The following is a 26,367-nucleotide window of genomic DNA, read 5'->3' on the forward strand; positions in this document are numbered from 1 at the left end:
TTTCTTCGATTGTTGTATGCAAGATTTCGATTATATTGTACGAGCCAAGGCTGTACCATTTCCCACTCAGGCTTTTTATAAGCGTGGTTCTAAAGCGTGGGAGTACTTATAGGCCGGCAACATAGTTGTTAGGCCTCTGGAATTTTGTATTTGTTTAGTTTCCTTAATAAATAAAATCGTGAAATTACGCACACATCCTCAGAACACAATCACACACACAGTTACCATGTAAGCCAATACTGTCCAATACAGGACCCATGTAAGGGCAACTCGGGTACCCCGACAGCTACCCGCTATTACAAGCATGCGTCTTTCCAGAGGGCTAGCGCACCGTGGCGTAAAAAAATTAATTAATCAAATTATCCTTGATTCTATAATTGAATATTTTTTCACACAAATTGAGATAGATTAAATATTCCTTTGAAAGATTATACAACTCTCATCCCCAATTACGTTTTAATAAGAAAATATTGGGTCAGTAATTAATAATGAGATCCTGGCGAGACCGAAAATCTATTAATTTGGCAGTAAAGCTTTCTCGTTCTAGTCGCCAATTATTCCCTCAGTAATTAAATTGTGTGTTCTAAGACTGACGCTTTACGATACTTAAATTACAGTTTCATTACCCGTAAAATGATATGAATATAACCTCGGTTACGACTATTGAATTCATTTCGTTTTATTACTTAACAGCTAAATGCTTTTTTGGCCATTATTTTTGTTTAATATTGATAGTAAAAGTCCGAAACTGAATTAAGACCCGCTTTTTTGTTTCCAGTTACGTTACAATCAGACTTATGAAAATATGTTATTGAAAGGATAGTGTATGTTATAGTCTTTAAAATATCAACAAATCAGTGGCGTTACAACCTTTTGAGGTCTGGGACTCAGATTTCTGTATCTGTTTCATTATCATTTGTCAATGTAATAGGAAAGAAGATGATCAACCCCCTATGCCTGACATATGACGTCAAGTTTTTGAGACTAAGGTAAGTTCCCTCACGATATGTTCCTTCACCGTTCGACGAATGTTAAATGAACTCAAAGAAATGAAGTCCATTGGTGCACAGCCGGGAATCGAACCTACGACCTCAGTGATGAGTCACGCTGAAGCCAATAGGTGAACACTGCTCTTATGATATATTTTTACATTATTCATACCATCTCTCCCCGGGAACCGTACAGTATGAATGAAAAGTGAGACTAGCATGTTAGCCACGAATGCCTGCATACATCATCAATGTACCAAAAGCTACTAAAAAGACACGTCTTTTGACACTATGTTATCTGTTATCCTGAGTTTTTTTGGACTTGGAACATGAATGGATCCAGAAAGTTTAAAAACTTATCCTGACTGTCAGCCGATCAAGTAAAGGCCCTTACAGGTCTTACCTCCCAGGTGCAACAGTTGTGCGACACGACCTTGAGAAGTGAAATCTAGAAGTACCTGAATTAATTTGGGGGCTAGTTGGAAAGATCAATCAAAACAAAATTTAATTCTAAAATAATTTTATTTGCGCTCTTTTTATAAAACAATCTTATAATCTAACTTAACAACATCTATACAATAAACATTGGTTTTTATTCTACATATTTAGCAATCTACAAGATTCCTTATGTATGTACAATTTACATTTACCTAACCTATATCGTATATAAGTATTAGGAAAAATTCAAATGACAAAACTTAAAATTAGAAGCGTTGTGTGCATTAAATCCCGCAAAAAATCTGTGGAATTACACCATATGTATCTGTCTTCTTTTCTGACAACGTCAACACAATATGACAGAAAGAAACGACACAATATTTATTCAGTATTATAAATATGTAGATCTTATGGTGGTTTTGTTATCCACAGAGTCGTCCATTACACGAATGGTCCATCGAAAGATCGGTTCAAATAATACATTTAATGATTAGTTAACGAATAATTTATAAATAGGCAAGAAAGTACATTTTTAAGGATATCGAATAATTAATACTAAAATTCAGAATAAAGGACTTTTATTCATATAACAAATGTTGCATTATACCTAACACATTTCAATAAATTATAAATTACATACATTAATCGACACCCTTTAAAAAAACTTCATTTTACACCAAAGGTCTATTTCTTTTTAAGTTATTTGGTCAGGGGCTTTAGGATTAACAGGTAAAGGGTTATAAATGCAGCAGACAGCTAGCTTGTTTATGATTGTTCAAGTTTTGGACCAATCACAACCAAGTCTGTTTAATTCTAATTTCAAATGCTAAAACTGAAATTTAAAAAGCGTACTTAAAGGAAGTATCTTTGTTTACATGACACCTGGTTTTAATCAACGGTTAGTGTTGTCTCTGAATCTTACCCTAAGTACTCTTTAAAATTCAGCGTAAACTCTGATCATTATTAATTAAGTCTATAGCTTTCTCTTATAAAGTTAGATGCATTAGAAATGACGCCCTAGTTATGTGATATATTCGTCTTTTTATAAGAAAAATACAGTAAAAGGGTCACGCAGGACTGCTCACTAAAATTAAAATAACTATGATAAGGCAAGTTTAATTTATCTAATCGTGATTTAATTGGCAACTTAATCAATCAAAATGCGTAACTTTCTTAATCTAAGTTAACAATAAATTTACGAAATACTGTTAAATTTTCTATTTACTTAATAAATTATTGCTTCATTTTATTTTAGATCTTAATTCTATTAAGCATGCTTCAAGGCACTATACTAGTAAGATAAGAAAGGAATAATTTTTTAAACATTTGAGTTTTTACTGATTTGACCACAGATTGTAAACGCATAGAATACATATGCGAAACCGCTATGTATCTGTATTTTTTCTTGGATGAATTGATGGCTGTGAAGTCCCACAACTGTTAAAATATTACCTTAAAAATATTGTCAACAAGCCATCAGACACGCTTCATTTTTTCATGCAACAGTTTTTTTTATCGAGAAAAGTTGGTATGTACTGTGGACATTTTTAACACGTTCCTTCTTGCGTGATCTTGGCATTTCTTCAATCGCCAGCTGTCACCTGACTAAACAACTTAATTTTTATTTTAGTTTGTCAAATCAGCCCTATATTAAATTCGGTTTGACTCCGAAACTGTAAAATTACACATTTCGACAACTTTTTCAACAAAATATAATATTCATAACGATATAACAGTTATATGATGATGGTTTATTTTTAATCTGTGACTAAAGACAAGCTTTTTTAAGCTTCGTTAGAATAAAATGGTTACATTTATTAATTTAAATAATATATTCTTGATAAATCAGACATCTGTCAAATCGTGACAAAGACATATGACAGTGACGTAACATGTTTTACTAAGCGTAGTTAAAGTTGCTTTGCTAAAGAGGTTTTATTCGGAAGTGCTATTTAGTCAAAGATAGTTCCCAGCACGTATCGCATAGTTTTGCGTGTCGGGAAATGTTGAAATTACTTATAATTAAAGTTTAAATGCAGAAATTTAAATGCATGTTAAACATTTGCATGTTGCAAATGCAAATGTTTAACATAACCTAATGACAAATGTATTGTCACTGTCAACTGTCTTTCTAAACAATTTGACACATCTCAAGTCTTATTTACGAACCAAAGCATCGATACAGATTTTAGAACTTATAAATAATATTTTTAAGCACTTTTAAATTAAACTTATTAAGTATCCCTTATCATAAATGCTAGATAAAAGCTTGAACAATCTAGATCTTAAATCTAAATTGGCGGTTATATTGCTCTTGCTGATCGGACGAATACTCTTACTTATATATTTCTAGTACCACTGTTGGTCTCCGTACGTTTAAAACCAGGGTTCGATTACGGTGAAAAATAATATCTGACTATATTCAACATTCTTTATACTATATACGTATATAGTATGCGGAATACATACATTCATTTAGTGAATAATTTTTTCAATCAATAGCTTTAAAAAATATAGAGTTGTTGTCAATCATAAAACAGAGTTGTAATTGGTAACAGTACTACATACATTTCTTGGCCGGTAAGATCGTCGCTGTCATGTATTGCCAGTAAAGAAAAATTAACCATTATATGGGGAAAAATTTAAGTCATGCAGGCTAACCTAATAATTTACTGTAATGTCTTTCATTAAACAATGTATACTAGAAAATACAGTTCTAGGCTTGATGCCTAGAATGCCTTGATGATAAATGTGAGACAAACTTAAAATCAACTGATATGATAGGTTTTGTTACCACTATTAATACAATTATAAATGTAAATAACAAATTATCAGCCTACTTTGATCGTTTTGGGATAGCTAGCAATCGGGACCCTTCGATTATAAAACTTTTCCATTGTAATTCATTATTCCTTGCAATAAAAATAACATAGTGGTATTTTTATTAAATTATTTATTTTACGCACTAATAAAGTTGATTATGAATCAGGTTATAGTTCGTTATTGTATAATTAAATTCATTAATAAACTGGCAAGTAATAAGGGCACGAATTGTTTGGTAAATAATTATACATAATTGGGGCATACAATTTATAAAGTAATTTTAAGTCCAAAAGTAGATTCAAAGTGAAATAATATATATACGAATCGAAAGGTCCAGAGTTCTCTTCTCTGTGAAATAAAGCTTCACATGGCATAATAAAGAATAATCCTTGGTTAGACCGAACAATCGAACCCTGATTCAATTCACATAAATTCCAAACTGATTTGTAACAATTTATATGCAAACTGATATCACAGCATTTAAGTGGCTATCACCATAATTTACTATTTACACAAATATTTATTAATATTTAGACGGGAGAAATAAAAATTTCAAAAGCGTAAAATTAAGGCTCATTGTATTGTCGCACACAAATACAGAAATCGGTTCAGTAACTTTCAAGTTCAGTGACATTTAGCGCGTCATTTGACAGTCGTGATGTCAATTGTCATTGTCAAAACTAGTTGCAGTTGGTGAATCAACGCTTATAGCGGTAAAAACTTAACTTATTTGATTGTCATTATTCGAATATTGTATTGCACACTGATATATTGGAACTTTGTTTTGACATTAGATTAATTTGAGGTAACAATAGTACCTATAGTATTTCTTGATTCTTGTCATACATAATGTATTTAAATTGCAAATTATCAGGCTACTTTGATGGTGACGCATAAGTGTTCTTAAGATATAGTATGTTAAAGCGTACCCACGGGCCTAAAATCATGTAGAGTATGTTATTACTATTCGGGCTACGCGCGAATTTCATCCCCACCCCGCTATGTATAGATGCTTTTTCAATGTTTCTTACATAATATAAGTTTTCGTAGAACGTGTTTTGGTCAATACGCATATACTGATTAAGCATTGTGATAAACGAACTAGGTCTGGATATCCATATTTGCTGACCTCACACATTAAAAACGATTTTTGTTCAGCTTTGATTTTTTTTTGTTTGTAAGTATTAATTTTGTTTTTTTTTTATGTTACAGGAGGCAGACGGGCAGGAGACTCACCTGATGTTAAGTGACACCGCCGCCCATGGATACTCGCACTGCCAGAAGGCTCGCAAGCGCACTGCCGGCCTTTTAACCCTAAGTCGAATTGTTTAAAGTGTGTTTTGTAAAATAATTGCTTTGTATAATATTTGTATGATCTCTTCGTGTATGTCATGTTTGCCTATAAGTGCTTATCACACTTGTCAGTGTGCCGAGCGTTGGTAAGCTTTTATCAATAAAAAAAAACAGAATGTATAGATTAACAAAAGTTTTTAATTGTTGTATGACCTGACAAAAGGTCGCGTCCTGTCAGTTTCTATGCTGTATGAAATAGTTTTTTTTGTAAATATTAATATAAAATCTAATTCTGTTTAATTTTATGTTGTTTTTTCTATATATTGTTTTGGATGTCATGTTACCGCATTGGAGTAATCTGTGAGGGTAGCTTTGTTGTTTAACAAATAAATTAGCATTTCCATAGACAAATAATGTTATTTGTAATCTTAACATCCATCTATCATCAAAGTCAGTCTCTGGAACGCCAAATGTATTCTCGATCATTCCCTTAACAAATTATGTTCCCCTAGTGATTTCGTAAGCTAATAATACCAGTCATTTGAAAACATATTTGTCGATTATTCGGAATTTTGTGTTATCTTCCCTAATATCGTTAGCCGCTCATTTGAAACCGAATTATACAATAGACTAAATTAATTATAATTACTGTACTATAATTGGAAACTTGAATTCTAATGATGACAAAGTTCAGTGCATAGGTGGGCTATTATAGAATATACTAGATATCCCCGCGATCCACTAGATGTCTTCGTTTCTCCCTAATGCCTAGCCTACCTTTTTACCTACATCGAGCATTTAGTGTACTACCCCAGAGATTGTTCGGTTTTCCGGAATGAAAACTTTTTAGGTTTTTCTTATTATTCTCTATACAAACCTTAGTTATCTCCAAAATTAAAAAAAGGGATTGATCGTAGAGGGTAGATGAAAATTAAGGGTTTTATGTTAGTAGGTATGCTGTATTATAAAAATATAAAAAAATGTCAAAAAATATAAAAAAATGCGGAAGCAATTGAAATAATTTTGCCATAGTTCCCATTGATTTGTGACAAAGACATGATGTCTTGATGAAAAAGCATATACATACATATGAATAAAGCCATACCATTCCTTAAATCTTAAACATTTCGTGCCACGCAAATCCCCACATTCAAATCAAATAAAAACAGATAAAAATGTAATAATTGCTAAAACATAATGACCGTTTCGTTAACATATTAAGAGTTTAATTTATTTGAGACACTGGCTTGTGTTTTTTATATTTGTTATCTGTATTTAGATTCACCAAATTTCATACCATTCATACGTATCACTATCGCTGCTCAATAAGTCATTGTATTAACAACTATTCGATTGTGCGTATCGTTTAGCGCATTTTTTTCGTCACTGATTATATTTCCACGGATTAATTGTGTGTATACCAACTGTCCAAACAATAGAGGACCCTTTAACGCTGTATTAGAAGCTGTATATAACATACTTTGTAACAATAATCTTTCTTAAAACTATTCATAAGCAATAAATGCATATCACCGCAGCGAAGCGACAATCTCGTTGCTCATATTGTTCTGCTGGTTTGAATTCATGTTTTTTGAACATTGCTGGAAATAAAATGTTCGTGAGTGAAACTGTGTCGATATACATACATACACCGATACAATATATGTAGTAGTATAATTCAAATGAAACTAAATATCTTTTGGTTCAAATCTTAAATAATAACTTTAAAAAACAGTAAACATCAATTTAAAAGAAAGCCAAATTTGTAATTATTTTTTTTTTCTATTTCGAGTGTAGGATTTTTTAATAATATTAATAATTTTATGTTTATAGTAATTGTCGTGTATTTTAAAATAGATTGTGAAATGATGCACAAAAAATGTTTTTATTCATTAACAAAATCAAACGTCGGAAAAATTTAAAACTATGTAAAATAATTATACATTTATAATAATACATAGCTTCAATCCGTTGAAAAACTGTTTTCTTTAAATGTGTAAAAGTTATGTTAAAATACAATACTATCTCTCTATTTATCAAATTAAGCTTAGTCATCAATGTCCACAAACTAGTGCAGTGCGTGTATCAAGGTCTAGCTATAAAATACTTACCATTTGCCGAGACTCCCAGGCCTTCATAGCGCTCTTGTACTTTTCAAACTCGTGACACCAATCAGAGTACACTTGCCTGTATTCCTGTGATTTATTTGGTTGCGTACATCTGCGTACAATAATTTAACAATAAATTATTTAATTTTCTTTTTTTTTATAGAACAGGGGGCAAACGGGCAGGAGGCTCACTTGATGTTAAGTGATTTCTTAATTGCCAAGTAATATAGAGGTTTGATGGTGATCTATTCTGAGACGTTATTGATATGGTCGGCGGTCGTACCAGTCTTTCGTCGAAACAGTTCAGGCCATTTTCAATCCTTCGACTTTCTTGTGGATAAAACGAGATATTGTATATTTCAAATTCTATTCTTTTTGAATCAATAGTTAAAGAATTATATGTTAAATTTATTTTGTAACTCATTGATTGACTGACCGATCATCAAAATTATAAGGCACTACCAGACACAGTGGCTTTAAATTTAAGATACAATAAACTGTGTATTCATCAAAAAACAACTCAAGAAATATCTGATTCTCTCGTTAGACAAGCCCTCATTGTCTTCTGTGCCTGACACACGCCGGCGACTTTTTTAGGTCTAAGTTTCCTGATGATGGTGTCAATGCGGTCTTCTAAGCGATCTATAGAAGAACAGTCCATTGGTCAGGGTTCGACCCTACCAAAAGGAGATGAGAATTGTTACCAAGCCCACTGATTATTTTTTTGTTATAAACCCCCTGTTCCATAAAAAAAATACGGTCATATCGCCGGTCCATGGGCGGCGTTGTCACATTCATCACCTGATATTATGTGACAACGCCGCCCATGGACACTCTCAATGCCAGAGGTCTCGCGAGTGCGTTGCCGGGCTTTTAAGAATTGGTACGCTCTTTTCTTGAAAGACCTAAGTCGAATTGGACTAAAACTAAAACTGCCTTGAAAAACGCTCAGTGTTTTTTACCTGTGCATATCTATGTCCAAATTGTATGAAGCAACCAGGGTAGGTCCAAAGTAACATTCATACCGGCCCCTGTCAGATTCTGTAACGGCCAGTAGCACCAAACCACGCTCGGAAGTCAACAAAACTCGCTCCCAACTGTAACGATCGCACTTTGTAATTCCATTTTCAAGTTAAACAGACATTAGTGAACACGTTTTCCGCATTGCAATTATATTTTAGTTAAATTATTACGAATTCTAATTCCATTTCGCACAGTGCTTAACTGTCATTTAGAAATGATTTAAAATCTTAATTGAGACATCAGTAGACATTAATCTCAGCTAATATAGGTTAAAAGGTATAGCGGGGCTGAATTGGAAAATGTTCGCGGGGAAGTGGAAGAATTTGGAGGCCTTCTTTCAGGTCGACTACTAGGTAAAACATAATGACATAAAGTTTAGTTCATAATGACATAAAGTTTAGTTTAGTTCTCGAGTAAAGGCTATTTTTATTATATATATTAAGTCTAAATTAATTTATCAAAGGGTATTTTGGGTTACAGAACATGTATAAAATTGGAAAGTGTGCAATAACATAATAAATCACTACATACTATATAAGACTTTGATACTTATATATATTAAGGGAAGCTTTTCTTTATTTTTATTTATTTTTAATCGGTATAATATACATGCTTAAAAAATACAAGAAAATATGACGTCACAAATTTTACACACACAAATTATAGATAACTGTAAAAGCAAAACCTAATTAATAAAATCGCCTAGCACGCGGAATACACAAAATTACAGCTAATAGGAAGATTGTTGTGAAATATATTTCCATTAACGTTAGTAATTAAATTCTCAGTTGTATATTTTTAACATAAAATATATTTTGTGTTAGAAATTTAAGTACATACAACCCAGAACATTGTTGAATTTTATATATCTTTTCATTTGGCACTATGACAGTAATTTGACTTCGATATATAGATAGTTTCACTGCGATAGATTACAATCCACCGAATAATAATACGCTAAATTGTAAGCAGTACTTGGAGGTTTACAATATTTCGACAGTTCTCAATCTCGAAAGATAGATTACAACCTAACGGTATTTACAATTTTACGGTGACATATATACGGCAAAAAGCCTCCTCCAAGTCATTTCACAATTTTTTTAAATGAAACTTTTATTACATCGTCTAAAACTTTTTGATCTGTGTGGCGCATGTCGCGTGACGGTCGGCCGCGGAGTAGGGATAAAGTGAAAGGCGCTCGTCATAGCAGCCAATGCCAATAATTAATTGTTTAGTATTATGCATGTCGTACTCTCTAAGACACAGAATTCAATAAAATATTAGTTGGAGACTTAGTCTACTTTTATACCCTTAATGAAATATTATTCCAAAAATTTTTAGTTAAATGTCGCCGCTATAATGAGAAAAAAATTTCACTTTTACCGTGGTTTCATAAAACCACACAACATTTTTTGCAAGTAGTATTTGAATACTCACTTATAACTGATTTTGTATCTGCCCCTCTCTCTGGAATGATGGTACCAGGCGACGTTTTGATCCGTCAGAACTTGCGGCGTCTTGGCAAACGCGGCGAGATGCACGCTCTGTCCATAACCAGCTCTGACTGTTTTCAATGGAGCGCTGGCTTCGCAAATAGATGGGGTGGAATTTGTAGCGTCATGGAGTAACCCTGGAGTGTAGGAGCGACATGCACCAACTTCTTTATCCCAACCGCAATACGGATCTAGGACGCAGCGAACACAGCTGTCATACCTAATGTGAAAGAGAAATTGAATTTAAATAATAAAAATTGTGTACTCAAAGCAAAAGCCGCAGCAATACGCCGCAACTATTGAGAAATTGGAGGCTGGATTCGCCAAGCTCCAGGACTTGGAGTCGCTGCTGAAGAAGTATGAAAGAAGTCTTTGATGCTCTTAAGAACAAGAAGACCTCTTTCGGATCCACACTCTTGGATTGCATCCAGTCAGGTTCAACTTTGATTCTGGTGTTGGAGTCTTTGCTGATCTATTTGACCCCATAATTGAAGACTGAAGTACAAGTATTTAAGAGAGACTGCTATATGGTAATATGGTAAGTAGTATTAGCCTTGTACGTGGTTATCAACAGTTCAGTCAAGTCAGAAATTTATTTGCTTGTACACACTACTACAGGGTTAATGATTCATAAATGGGCCAAGGCCCATAAAAGGGTATAACACCACTAACTAAGCAAGTATACATACCGATGCGCACACGCATGTAAAGGTAGCTGACGTAATCTGTTGTCTGTAGCCAAGTAGAGGGCATGGGTTAGCCTCGACAGTGCAAGCGTACGAACGGGTTCATCGCCCGCCGCTCGCCAAACATCTGCCACGCGGGATCCGCCTCCAGCCCACTGAACGATCTTATACACTTCACCAGCACCTTAACAATAATCTAGTATCAATATAAAGTTAACCAACATCAAAGGATCTCTCTCTCTTCTCTATCTAGCCTAAAGATAAAGAGAGGCGGAGCGGCATTTACGGTCATAACGATTTAGAAAAAAAAATATTTACTATGAATGTCTTATTATCAGCCATTTTGTGTCTCAATATATTTAAACAAGGCCCCGAAATTTCTATGTAATGAAAATCTTCAAATACTTTTCAACTCTTAAAGTTCAGAGTGGAGATTTGTACTCCAGCATATATATTATATGAAAAAAAAAATGAAAAAAATATTGATGGTTATTTCAAAAATTGTTGTTACATACAAAGCGTACTGGATTTTCAGATTTTATTTTCCCCCGTACATTCAGGGTTCACGCATAATAAAGATTAATAGTGCTCACAGTGGTTCAAAATAAAATCGCACTCCCAAACCCTGAATTACATTTAGAAAATTTAATATTAGGTTTCGACATTCAAACTAACCTAAGTTTATCGAATCGAGTTCATTCAACTCTTAAAACAATGTACGTTTAAAGCCAACCAAATAAGAAGTTATACACTATTGTGCTCTCAGAAGTACGAGAAGTAAATGTTTACTACGTAAGATCTAATCTTAAGATTTCTTAGCAAATATGACTTCTATTTTATGTCATTAAATTTAATATAAATATGTATGTAATAACGAATAAAGTATACTAATTAATATTTAGCAAGGACTCAGATGCCACTGATATGTAGTAGTCTGAGGCGTAGACTTTTAGAGATTTACAAATGTGAAATGTCTGTCTGTTTCAGTACTGAAGATAAAAATAGACGGGTCGGTTATGTTGATATATTTTATCGGAACATTAAAGGTATATAAAATTATTAGCAGCATTCTAAAGAAACAGCCTAAATGTTTTGAGAAAAAGATATATATGTAGTTTGTAAAATGACTAAAACTGTACGACTTCCGATTCTTACAAAATTTGTAAGAATAATATGTAAAATTTAAATTAAAAAAAAAATGTATTTTTTTTGTAGTTAAATGTTTTTATACAACAATACCAGGAACATTTTTCTTCACTAAATACGTCTTTAAATCAAAGTAAATTGATACAAGTATGGCTTCCGTATGTCCAAATTGGTTTGGATTTTGATTTTCCCCGAAGGTCCCTTTGGCCTTAAGTTAGATAAGGCAGTAAACAAATAAGTAGATTACTTATCTTCACACCACCACCAATTAGAGCTAATCCCTAATTCCAGATAATCTGTGGCGCTGATTTCGAATGTTATTATTTTTATTGAAAACCAGAAGTCACTTGCACGTAGCTACTTCACACAACTTCTGACAAATATAAGAACTTTGCAATTCATTCTTTGAATTTGTAGACTGAATTTCAAACAAACAACCTGTGATATGGATAACAAGGCTTCTATTACACAGCAAACACAGAGTAATAACAAAAAGACATATACGTACATATATAAGTAGGATTAAATTTAAAGTTTAAAAAAAGAGAAATAAACGAAACAGTTACAGATTACTTAGATGTTAGTAGAAATAAAGTGGTGTATGTGAGGATGTGTGTGTGTGAGTTTTGAGCTACTTACTTGTACCCGCATAGAACACAGTGTAAGTGACATCCTGGGCTAGCATGTCAACTGTCTGCCGATCAACCACCAACGTGGTCAGGACAAGATCTCGCTTGTAGAAAGCTGGAGCATCACCCTCGTGTCTGACAGCAGAGTCCATAAGTGGGTGAGACCTGGGGACCAATTATTCTTTATCTACGTTGGGAAATATCCCCGTGTAGGAACGCAACAATACGAACTGATAACTAACAAAGAGATAAACAGTTTTCAAGAAAAGTGTAAATCGAATAAAATCAAAATATCTTTATTCATATAGGTAAACATGTACACTTATGAACGTCAAAAAAAATTCAATTAATTGTAAATTTACATTTACAACCAGTTCGCAAGTCAAGGGCGTAGAGCGGGTAAGAAGAACTGGCAAGAAACTTTCCGCCACTCTTTTCAATCGCCAAGTTTTTAATACAAATTGTTTGAACTGGAGCAAATCAATCCCAAGGATTAGGATCATTTAAGTATTCGTCACATTTATAAAAGGCTTTATTAATTAATTACTTTTAACAAGGGCTTTGAATTTATTTACTGATAGTTTAGTTTATTAGTCGTTATAAAGGTCGCATAAAATCTTGCTAAAATTCAAAACGTTTATAATATTGTAACATAATTATAAAGGGATAACAGAGTTTATTCTAAATACATATTTTTATTTTATAAATTTTAACTCGGTAGATCACGTTTCGCTTTATTATAGTATTTATTATAAAAAGAAAAAATTATTAATAGATATATTTTTATTAATAAAAAAATTTATCATCTAGCCAGGGTTGGATTTAGCAGAGTCCAAATTATTTTCCAAATAGAATTAACAAATTTTTTCAGTCAAGTTTTTCAATAGATAATTTATGGTGAAACCACGTAGATTCTTTTTTCTATTTAACAAACATAAACATATTTCAAAAGAAAACTCGTCGAAATTATAATTATTTTCCGAAGTCCCTATTGTGAGCCCCTCTTTTTTGGATGCCCAGGGACTGTAGCCTCAGTTACCCTCCCCAAAATCGGACATTTAGCCTTATTAAAAAAGAAATCAGTGGCACTACAACCTTTTTTTATCTTACATTACTCAATCTGTTAGATGATCATTTATCAATGTCAAATCAAATCAAATCATTTATTCCAATTAGACCACCTAAAATGACACTTTTGAACGTTAAATAAAAATAAAGATGATTCTAGTTGCCCCTTCAAAAAGGTAGGTAGGAGAATGAGCAAGAAACTCCACACTTTTAAAATAGGATTTACAATTTTTGTATACATTAGTTAAATAATTATATGTGAAGACAATGTACTCCCAGAATAAAATTAGGCAAGGCAAGTAATCAGCCTCCTGTGCCACACGCCATCAAGTATCTGTTTTTCTTCAACGTTAAAGCGAATGTCAGGCACATGTGCTAATTGCTCATAGAAAGAAAGGGATGAGAGTCGCAGACTGATGTTACGAGGCCGACACTTCTAAAGCATTCTGAATATAGGCTTAACGATTTCATATACCTAAGAACGTCTCAATGCCAATTCATTAGAAAAGCAATAAATCGAACTAATTCAGTGGCTGTCAATTAAAGTCGGGCGTGTGATTCGTGGTGACCCAATTACAGGAACACACGCGCCAAATCTCGTGTCATATAAGTTGAGATTAGACTAGCTTCGTGTCGCTTTGAAAGTAGATTTCTTGAAATGAATTTGTTTACATTGGACGAAATTTGTGATAAATAATTTATATATTCAATGATTATCCTAATAAGATTGTACGTAGTCCATTCTGTTACTAATGAAAAAATCTAGAGAATTTTTAAAAAAATATACGCGTTCCAAATTCAAATTAATTAAACAGTTGAAAGACGAAAAGTGTTCCATAAAAGTATTTATGGCCAGACTTACTTTTTATTCAATTTTGGAATCGGTTTATTAAATAGCTATTTTTTAATTAACGTGGAGTAATCTTTGAGAAAAGCCATACTGAGACAAGCGGAAGACTTTCTTTTCATAGAACAAGTCTATTATAATATTATTCCGTTAATAATTTATTGTTTGCTAAAAATATTTATCCTAATGAAATCACAATATAAAGTCATTAAATTACTTATTTTTAATTTTAGTACTTAATAAATATATTACGAATATTACGGATATATTTTAAATATTTAATCTCGACTTTAATTTGATGAATAAAAAAAATATCACAACTAATTTCATAGGAAATATGCAAGGCATTGAAATGGACTCCGAAATCCCTACCTAATAAATTCCACAGATAAGATAGTAACGAGGGTGTTACCTGATAAAATTGAGCACGTTATCGGGCAACGACTCTGTATTGTTGACACACGTGCCTGGTCGTGGTTCCGGCACACGGGCGCGAAGCACAGGCAGCCAAGCCGAGCTTGATGTAGCCTGTCAAGAAATTACCTGTATTAAGTCTCAATTACACTTAGGCGCCGTTCACGTATGACGTCAGCACCACAGAACATATAAAGAACCTCCTTGATATGTTCTGTGGTCAGCACTTTGAAGGTCATTGATTTACTTATTTGGTGATTACGTCAAGAGTAATATTTACTTCTTTCTCATTTGGCTATGCTTGAAACGATGTATTTTTTTTATAGAATAGTGGGAAAACGGGTAGGAGGCTCACCTGATGTTAAGTGATACCGCCGCCCATGGACACTCTCGATGCTAGAGGGCTCGCGAGTGCGTTGCCGGCCTTTTAAGAATGTGTACGCTCTTTTCTTGAAGGACCCTAAGTCGAATTGGTTCGGTAATACTTCAGTGGGCAGCTGTTCCACAAAGTGGTGGTGCGCGGCAAAAACTGCCTTGAAAAACGCGCAGTTGTGGAACGGCGGATTTTTTAAGCATTTTCGTGGATTCCAAAAAAAATAATTAATACGTTTATATACTGTTATTTTTGAGAGCTTTCCTTACTTTCTGACAAGAGGAAAGGGGGGATAAATGTGAAACCTTTTGCGACTGAGCGCAAACTACCTGCTGTGCCGTTTAAGTGGAGTTCTGTCACACGTACTCTATAGTTAGATTAATCTGCACACTTTTCAATTTTATATTGAAATCGGTTTAGTAGCTTAGGTGTTCATCGTCATCGTCATCATGTTTCGGACAAACAATATGTCGCATTATTTATATATTAAGATATATACGTAAATATTGCCTTAAAAACTGCAAGTCACACTCAACGATTTAGGATTACCTGTTCTTTAAACCTTCCAGCGAAGGCTTCCTGTATGTCGTCCATCGTAAATGTGCAGATGGCTGATCCAACAAGACCGTCGCTTGCGCCGGTTGTGAACGCCGCGTAGAATTTACTGCTATCACCCGGCATCTGATAAACGCTTTCTAGAAAAAATTATTTTTGGACTAAGCATACATGTAAGAAAGTGTTTAATGTATAGTGTAAAACAAAAACTTATTTTGCAAAAATTAAACTTTTTTCAATGACATTGCATTGGATTTTAAAAGGCCGGCAACGTATTTGCGAGCCCTCTGAGATGATTTTTTACTTATATATTATTTTCAATTTCTTTATAGATATTGAAAACAAATAATGCATGGATTGCCCAATTACTCACCTCATAAACTACTACATTAAAGTACACAACATCATATGAAATACATTTTCTACAGTATGTTACAATTTATTCTAAAAAACATGACAATTATGGTGAACATGAATTAAAAATACAAACATAAATTATTCAAATTTAATGTGGGATAAGTGATACCTGTATTTTATATTCCACAATAAACATATTTTTTATGTTTTATACAAAACAATAAAAATTATAGTTTTCAAAACTACGCCGATTTCCGTGACAATATAATACTTATAAACGTTCATTTTTATAGTAATAAATACTGTTCGTATTAACAGTAAAGTCGCGTAACAAATCCTTTAGCACCGATACATAGTAAGCGGGTTGCTTTTATAACAATAAGAAAATTCAATTTAAAACAATGTAGCGTTCGAGGCAAGCTGTAAACTCACTTTAGCGAACTTTAAAAGTTATATTTTTGCAGTTCAAACTTACGTATCTCATCAAAGTAGAAGGGAAACTCTCCAGGTATGCTGCAGTTCAGTCTGGCTTTCAAATAAGTGGCCCAATTCTGGCTCAGTATATGCTTGCCACCAGTGTCTTGTTTGCATACCCTCGCCACTCGAGAGTAAACAGCTTTGCCACAGTTCATGAATTCCACGGCGGTTTCCCGAAAAAAGAACAAAACGTACTCCCCAACATCGAACGATCCCACAAAATTGGTTTCTGAAATAAATTGGAAATTTGGATAGGCAATCGTGTTCTAAATGTACTAACGTATACAAAGCGATGGCTTAATTACTCTGAAGCTTTATTAGAGCTGTGCCCCTTTGTCTTAATATCAACCCAAAGAAACTAATATTCGGGAATCTATATAAACAAACAAACAAAAATCATTTATTCATATAGGTAACATAATGTACACTTATAAACGTCAAAAAAAAGAAATATTTATTAAATGATTCTAATTTTACATTTAATGCCAGTTCTCAAAAGGGCGTAGAACGGAAGAGAACAACTGACAGTAAACTCTCTTTTTTTTATTGATAAAGTTTGCCTACGCTCGGCACACTGATCCATTGGTTAAAACAAGCACAAAATAGAATGTCGAATGTGACAAGCAATTAAAGGCAAACATGACATTCATTTAGAGCACATACAAATATCAATCGAAACAATTACGCCACTCTTTTTAATCGCCAAGTCTTTTTTTACGTAATGTTTGTAAGGAGCTGCAACCATTACACCATGTTCCATATGATATCTTCTATATACTCACTGTCCAACCATTTCGAGTCGTACTTCAACGTCCGTTTAAAATTGAACCTCTTTTGACCCGTTCGTAAATCGAAAAGGTCGTTTCGAAATATGACCGGATCCGCTTTAGTGAATTCGGCGTTCGTCCCGGCGTACAGCGCTGGCAGGCCACCGGGGTTGCCACGATTGACCCACACTGCGGTGCTGTTGTCCGCTGGGTCATAGGGGCACTTGGCTACGCCAAGTCCAACTCCTGGCACATATTCATGCCGGGGCAGGTGCGTTAGATTTAACTGTGCAGAACATATGTATATTGAAGTAACCGAATGCAATTTGGCACATGGACTAATAGACTTTCGTTTATAACTCGGGTGTGTTATATATCTGTATATGACTATATCGTGCGTCTTTCAAATCTGAGATCGTGAATTCGAATCACGGCTGTTCATCTATGGACTTTTATGTGCGCAATTAACATAACGATAAAGGACGATTGATGATTGTCTAATTAAAAAAAATATCATGAAACAGAAATCTGAGGCTATGATCAAAATTATTGTAGTAGCTGTAGTTTTCTGTTGATCATCATTTTTTTAAAGCAAATTTAATGTCGGTTAAGTTAATTTATATCTTAAAACTACTAAATGACAACGTGATTTTATTTTCATATAGATAGTTCTTTGAACGCTATATTCCACTATAAATAAAAAAAAAAATAAAAATCAGATGATGCACGCCACAAAGCCGGCATAGCAATTTTATAGTTTTAATTTCTGTGTACAATTATATTTGACTTTAAAGTTTTAAATCGACCACAACCAATCGAGTTTGATAACCACAAAAGGTGTCATGGTGTGACCCTATTAACAAACTAAAATAAACAACTCTATTTAAAAAAAACGTGAACTAACTAGATGTTATTAAGTATACAATACAAGTAAAGGAACATTCCACGTAATTCCTGAACTGAAATAATATATTAATATATTTATATAAAATCTGATCTGTGCCTGTCAGTGTCACTTCACTAATCTGTGTAACCAAATATTAACAACTCCTTTGATGCCGTTTCTATTGGAAAAACAATATCTGTCATACGCGTAGAGCCCGCGTTTCGAAATTCGAAAATTTACATAACTAATTTTTCCGAATGGCGGGCTATTTAGGATTTTGCTAATGATAACATAAAAGTGTTTGATATTGGTTCAATATTAACGAACTGTCTAATGGGTAACGAATTTAAAATTTCGAACTCGATACTTACGTTAATTATTATGGTTCAATATTACGTAACTGTCTAACGGGCAACGAATTTTAAATTTCGAACTCGATACTTACGTAAACCACCCAATCTTTGGGGCTATGAGCGTTTGTACCGCACACGTACAACCTTTCTCCATCACCAAGAGGCTGCAATACTCGTATGTGGTTTCTACATTCAAATGGCTCTGATTTTCCTTTGCTTACACAACGAGCTACATTACTTGCCTCTAATAATAGAGCGTCTCTCTGAAATAATTTAAACCGTTACAGTACGTGTATTCTTGTCATATTCAATCTACTATAGGTATTAGATGTCCTTATCACTTAATTGCGAAATGAGCGTGACAAAACATTTAAGCAATTAGTTATTCAACTTGGATTGCAACATTTTGATACTTTAAAATTGGGTTTCTACATAATTAAATTAGGTATAGCTAAGGAATTTAGCGCTAAATTCAACTTAAATTGTTTAGGATTTTGACGTGCGGAAGTCATGGTTCCAGTCCCGTCACTGAATCTCTACCAGCGTTTTTTCCGTTCAAGAATATATTAAAATGTTTTATTGATTGAAATTAATAAAACTTACCTCACAATGTGATTGACTTATATCTGTCAAGTTTAACTTAAATATTCGATCCCTGAAACAATAAACGTCAATTGTAATTTGGACACCATAGCAATTATCCAAACATTAAAGAAACCTGACAAAAGTATAAGAAACAATATTTTTTGGATAAAATTATTTGAAATAGTAGTTAAAAATTATTCTATTATTTATTATTTAAAAATTATTGTTTTCTTTTCCTTCGTTGGTTTTGTCGTTTCAGTTGTCCCTATAAATGAGACAGATCGTAGACTGAAGAAGAAAGAAACTCTCCGCCACTCTTTTTAATCGCCAAGTTTTGAGCCATACAAATTGTTTGTAATATGTATTATGAAAATATGACAAATGATAATATAACTTCAAGTAAAAAGTTTATAACAAATTACAGGAATGCACAGATCACAAAATTCAATAGCTATGAGCACAGTACATTATAACAGATATAATAACGATAGACAGTTAAAATAACGATCTGCAAGTGACAACTGAAATACCTGTAAAATGTAGGTCATATAACTGTAATTTATTTGATTATAAGCGATAGTATTTGATATTTGATCCTTATAAATCATAAATGCTCGGTACTCAACTATATTTTTTTCGTGGAGGTATTTTTAATGTATGATATTATGTTCTCATATATTTATTAAAATAAAATTTCGTCAAATTTCAATGCCGTGTTTATATGATTATTTATAGTGTCCATGGGCGGCGGCATCACTTAACATCAGGTGAGCCTCCTGCCCGTTTGCCCCCTGTTCTATAAAAAAATCATTTATATCTTTAATAGCTTCGCATATATATTGACCAAATTTGACTATAAAAACCCTAAAATAGACTTACAGATTTTTTTTAGAAAGTTTAATAGGCATATGCAAGCAATAATGTAAACAAAAATGCTTTTTCCATAGTATTTGAAGTCCAGTATTAATCTCAAAGACAATTTCTATAAACTTAAAAATACTTTCTTAATACGTCCATTAAAGGGTTTTTTATTTGAATAAATGTATTTACGGTTTTAACAAAGCAAAATGATAAACCTTTTTAAAATATGTATTTTAATTTGTATTATAAAGTTATATTATCGGGGAACGAAGCTAATTTAAAGATTCGTTTAAGACATTAATTTCCCACGAGTCCTTGATATGAAATTATAACGATTGCAATATGAAAGCTATCTATTTCGGACTGCAGGCTTACCCTACAACTTCAAAAGCTATTCCATATCGAATTCACTACCACGTAATTCCAAGTTCGTGACATCAATGCGACGTAAATACATAGAATTTGTTTCGGTAACTGGAACGTTTGTGTCAGACTGTCTATTTTGGACATTGGAAATCGTTCTAATTTACAGAATAACACTTCTGAATTAGATTATATAGTTAATACCATTGTTCTTTATGCATAGGTTTAAAATAACAGTTTTTATTATTAAACATATCATTCGTTTTATTTATTTATTCACACTTCGTTGCTAGAAAAAAACACAAATAACACAATATATATAAATTACAAGGGATGCAACGGGCGGCCTTATCGCTAACAAGCGATCTCTTCCAGGTAACCCTAGTAAGAAAAGAGAACAATAAATAAAAAAATTATGAGTGCAAGAAGTGCATAACCAGAAGTTATATAAAGACAAAATATATTTATATTAATCTATAGAACCTTAATCTAGAGAAAATAAAAAAAACAATATTAATAACTAATTTAGACTTATATAACCTTAAAAATGTGTTCAAAATGGCCGCCAATATAAGCCATAGACACAACTCAAACACTTACATAGCACCAACATAAAGTGTGTTTCTTTCTTCATTAATGTATAAGGAACGATAGAATAAAGTCCCGCACGCGAACTCTCTGATGTGATCTGAAAAGAAGAAAAATCATTGTAGAAATTATGTTAGAGGTTATATTTTATAAATTTACATATTATACTAGCGGATCCGACAGACGCTGTCCTGTCTACACGTCTTTAATTTCAAAATTTAAATTTTTAATAAGCCATTTTGATGAAAATTATTGTTCAAATGTTATGACAATATCTAACGATCCAGCACATGGTCACCCACGATATAACACAATGATAACAAAACTTTTTTTAAATTTCGGGACAGACTAAAATTAAAATTCGAATATTATTTAAAATTTGACACTGCGATGGTAGCGCCGTCTGTCGGATCCAATGTAAAACATTCCAAAATCAACAACAACTAATAAATTGAAAATTAGTTAAAAAAACATTGTACAGCGGACAAAATTGTGAATCTAAACCATTCCCAGATCCCCTTGAATACACACAAAAAATTTCGTCTAAATCGGTCCAGTCGTTTAGGAGGAGTTCAGTCACATACAGACGCACACAAGAAATATATATATTAAGATTTAGCTGTGGCTAAGCACGCATTATTTTTTCGTCAACAATGGGTATATTTTAGCCACTGCAAAAAGTGGCGCTAAAACCTTTTAATTCTAGGCCTCAAATTTCTCTATCTGTTTTGTGTTCTTTTTCTTATAGGCAAGTAGATCAGCTTTATGTGCTGAATACACAGAAACCGGTTCAAATTCAAAATCATTTAGTTAGGCAAAACAATGTACACTTATGAACGCTAACAAAGAAATAGATTTTAAATGCTTCTAATTTTACATTAACTACCAGTTCTAAAATCGGCGTAGAACGGACGAGAAGAACTGGCAATAAACTCTCCGCCACTCTTTTTAATTGCCAAGTTTTTCTTTTATACAACGTTTGTAAGGAGTTGCACCCATTACCATGTTCTACATGACATCTTTAAGTAATTAATAATAATAAAAAAACAAAGAATTGTCCTCTATCAGCAATAGGCATGGTTTCCTAGTTATTTTCCTGTATGAGCGAGTGTTTCAGGAGCGCAGCTGGGGTTTGATCCTACGACCTCAGGGCTTCACTCCTTGAAGCCACCAGGCCAAGACTCCTCAATTCAATGTACTTTTTTGGTCCTTAAGATCTTTTTCAGGCTCAGGCAAGTTATCAACCAAGTACCAACGTGTTGCATATATGCAATTTAATGGGAATCTAATTGGGAGTGGTATAACCAGTGGTTATTGGCGAAACACGCAACCTTTCGTGTATTGGCCCCTACCAACCACTTAAACTTATTAAAGTTAACCAGACCCCTTCAGAGTTTGTTAACGCGTCTTCACTATCCAAAAACTCGCAATTAAAGTTATTATTCTATTACTTCTTACTTTATCCGATAATAATAAAAGTAATACATTTACGCCCAAACCCAGTAACCTATCTCAATCCAATTTTGACCATCTGAGATAGACATATCATCCAAATATTGATAAAAGTGTGCCAATAACCAATCAACAGATTTCAACAGATTGTAGCCATCTGTCCAGACAAGCTATCCATGGTAGGTCGGATCTGTGTATGTTGATAGAGCTTTGTATGAAAATAATAGTTCAACTGTGCCAATATCCTATGTTAAGATTTTAACTGACACCAGTTTTTAAAATAATTAAAAAGCTATTTGATACGTTTTAAACATAGACCTGTATATTTTATTTGTTTTATATTAATTATCAAATATGTGTGTAAAGAGCGAATAGATTGCATTCTATCCGTCGCCAAAAATGGATTGTCTTCGTAGGGTTTGGTTGTTCGGGTTATTGGGATGCAGTTAGGAGATCGATCGACTGTCACGGTCTGATCTCAGATTAAAAACAATTGTGGATTAATTATTGGGCGTAAGTCGACATGAGAGATCAAAGGTTTTATTTATATTAATGAAATACTTTTCTAAGAGACATTTTTAAATCAATATTTTTTATAACAAGTATGTTACCACGGCAACTTCTTGTATGCCAGTAAATACATTACACTTTATATTTTAACCTAATGCTGAAATAAACATGAACGTTTTCATTCACCGTACGTGTTAATTTTTATCGCGTAGTTGCAGGGAACTAGATGGCTTTGAAGACATCGCATTTCCTTAGATCAGTTTACAAGGCCTTCACAAAACTTCATACATTTCACGATAGATATAAAATATCTGTGATACATTTTCCGAAATCGTTTTCACATTTTATTAAATACCGCACCAACTAGAGCGAACGAAGATGACATTTCGCATTCAAAATCGCAGAATACATTTTCGAAAAAGTTTCAATTTCAATACAAATGTTAATTCATGCAAAATACGCGGCCTTGTGTAAATAATGAGTGTTGTTTGAATTTAATAATTGGGCAGTAAATTTATAACGGATTTGTTTAAAATGTAAATCTAGCAATGTGAAGTTGGCGCCGAAACCGCATTATGTAGATAACATCGGACGATGAACACCGCAACAAGTGAGCCAATACAAATTATTTATTGTCGAGCAACATGTTACGTCATAGTCCAATCGGGGGAAGACAGAGGCAGCTGCGTCTATCTGCCCCTAGATAATCGAGAACCTTTTTTAATTATTGAATTTGTCTAAATTTGCCAAAATTTATTTTCTTCCACGTTTTATTCATAATACCGTCAAAAGTTTAAGGCCGGTAGCGCACTCGCGAGCCCTCTGGCATTGAGAGGGTCCATTGATGGCGCCACTTAACTCTAAATGAGCCTCCTGTCCGTTTCCTATTAAAACTGCTTATTATAACCAGACCCCGTAATAATAATAAGCATAAAGCCGGCAACGCACTAGCAAGTCTACTGGAAATGTGTGTTGCATTCCTTCCGAAGCTGCTCCCTCTGTCTGTGTGTCGCCTAATCACGTAAGCAACAAATACATATATAATGTAACTAACATATTGTATAAATAATATTACGTTTATCGTATTAAAAAAACTTAGATGCAACGATTTTTGTGCGCGTGCTTCTAAATACATTTACTAATCTAAGTTTTTGATCTCACTGATATCGTTGTGATTCATGTGTCCATTTTATTGTCTACATATGTCTTTATGTGTAATTATTATTATACACAAAAACTGCCTGATAGGGATTGTCCGTATTCAGAAGTAGAAAACAAATTTCTTTAAAACTGAACACCACTATATAATACATCTTCCCGTATTTACAAGTGACTTTAATAACAGGTTGGCTAATTTTACTATAGCTTATTAAGCTTCTCGTGTATCTAAATAATAAACATTTCTTGAACTCAAATGTAATAAATAATTAAAAAATCGTCCGTGTGAGCCTAAATTGGGAGTACAAAAATATTAATGATAATATTTTTAATAAATTTTCCAGGGTCAACTGCTTGCACGTTATACCAGCAAATTTTGTTCATAAACTTCAAACCCGAGTTCCAAATTTCTTCAACTAACGGCAGTCTTAGAGAAGCTTACTAGTTGAATCCCTTTTAAACGATTCGTTTGTCTAACGATAGTTAGACGTAAATTTATTTGCGACTGAAATTCTTTAGGAAAAGTAAACTAAAGAATTAAGAATTTAATTATTTAAATGAAATGAAGGCCTGTGTTTTAGCACGTTAAGTTAAATAGTTTCAAGAGCTGTCAAAATAATTTGTCTCAGTTTGGCGTTTGACATTTTTGACTTAAGACGACGTTGTGTCTTAGACGTGTTGATTGCTTCACTATATTACTCCTCACATAAGGAGCATAGGACCTGGATGACCGAGCTTAGCTTTTTTTATAAATCGCGGTTTTTGGAAATTTTATTTAAGTACGAATTACATACTAATAAAATTATGAAATATGAATATAATTATCGAATAAAGATAATTATATTCATATTTAAGTTTTTATTTGACTGACTGACATCTTTAAACGAGCAATTATATGTTGAAGTTGATAAAACACAGATAAAATGACATTTTCTAGAAATGATTCCTAGCTAATACGATTTATCGCCCCCGAAACCCTCTGTATACTAAATTTCATGAAAATCGTTGGAGCCGATTCCGAGATTCCAATTATATATATATATATACAAGAATTGCTCGTTTAAAGATATAAGATATATCGCGGTATAGTAATAAATGTCTATGCCTATTGCCTAGAGCAATGGTGGCCTAGTGGCTTCAGCGTGCCACTCTCATACCTGAGGTCGTAGGTTCGATCCCCGGCTGTGCACCAATGGGCTTTCTTTCTATGTGCGCATTTAAGATTTGCTCGAACGGTGAGGGAAAACATCGTGAGGAAACCGACATATCTTAGACTGATCACCTACTTGCCTATTAGATTTAAAAATGATCATGAAACAGATTCAGAAATCTCAGGCCTATACCTAAAGAGGTTGTAGCGCCACTGATTGTTTTATGTCTATTGCCTATAAGAAATAAATATAAAAAATCTATCCTCATAAGGCTGCTCTTAGCTACTAATACTTTTATATTCAATAGGCTTAAACTGTCTGGAGCAGACTGTAAAAAGAAAATGTCGACGTTGCACATGAAGTTTTAAAATCTTATTTGTTTTGCAATGCCTCGCTATGCCTCGCCACAATTGGTATTACAATCCATGCAATTAAAATGTCCCAGTTTATATTGTATTCTTAGTCCGCAAGTTTATTTTGCATTTAACTGTTCTAAACGTTTTACATTTGTTGTTAAGTACATGCTACGTGGAACCAGCTGCCCACTGAACTATTTCCGAACCACTTCCTAAAAAGCCGGCAACGCACTAGCGAGCTTCCTGTCTGCCTTCTATTAAAATAAATAAAAATCATCGGGCGATATATCGGATGACAGTAGGTCAAAAATAAAAATAAATAAAATTCGTATTTATCTATTAGTTTTTATTTTATTTATTAATAAATTGTAAATACTGTATATATACATATATATGATGTTATGATTACTAATATATATATATAAGAAATTTAAATAATATAGATTAACGGAGAGAATATTGAGTGTTGCTAATAAAACCGATACAAAAGCGATTTCACAGCATCAAAGTTACTTGGTCTAGAAATAAACAACGTAATAGAACATAGAATGACACTATCTAGTGTTATTGTTCCTTTAGAATGCTTTCTAATGAAAATACATGGCGTTGATAAGAATA

At 33.2% G+C, this 26,367-nt stretch overlaps 1 protein-coding gene across 2 annotated transcripts in view; it reads right to left on the bottom strand.

The window, feature by feature from the left end:
- Window positions 1–6,279: 6,279 nt before the first annotated feature.
- Window positions 6,280–26,367, bottom strand: part of LOC110997989 (semaphorin-2A) — a 68,724-nt gene continuing 48,636 nt past the window's right edge. For both annotated transcript variants that reach the window (XM_022266394.2, XM_045633049.1), the window contains 13 exons: window positions 21,135–21,222; window positions 19,329–19,380; window positions 18,818–18,988; window positions 17,502–17,772; window positions 16,718–16,948; window positions 15,880–16,025; window positions 14,956–15,071; window positions 12,639–12,793; window positions 10,857–11,037; window positions 10,112–10,387; window positions 8,614–8,748; window positions 7,655–7,763; window positions 6,280–7,144 (listed from right to left, as the gene is read on the bottom strand). In XM_022266394.2, the coding sequence (XP_022122086.2) occupies window positions 7,073–7,144; window positions 7,655–7,763; window positions 8,614–8,748; window positions 10,112–10,387; window positions 10,857–11,037; window positions 12,639–12,793; window positions 14,956–15,071; window positions 15,880–16,025; window positions 16,718–16,948; window positions 17,502–17,772; window positions 18,818–18,988; window positions 19,329–19,380; window positions 21,135–21,222 (2,003 nt within the window). In that variant the 3' untranslated portion in view covers window positions 6,280–7,072. The remainder of the gene's footprint in view (window positions 7,145–7,654; window positions 7,764–8,613; window positions 8,749–10,111; window positions 10,388–10,856; window positions 11,038–12,638; window positions 12,794–14,955; window positions 15,072–15,879; window positions 16,026–16,717; window positions 16,949–17,501; window positions 17,773–18,817; window positions 18,989–19,328; window positions 19,381–21,134; window positions 21,223–26,367) is intronic.

Source organism: Pieris rapae, chromosome 22 (genome assembly GCF_905147795.1).
Source record: "Pieris rapae chromosome 22, ilPieRapa1.1, whole genome shotgun sequence".
NCBI lineage: Eukaryota > Metazoa > Arthropoda > Insecta > Lepidoptera > Pieridae > Pieris > Pieris rapae.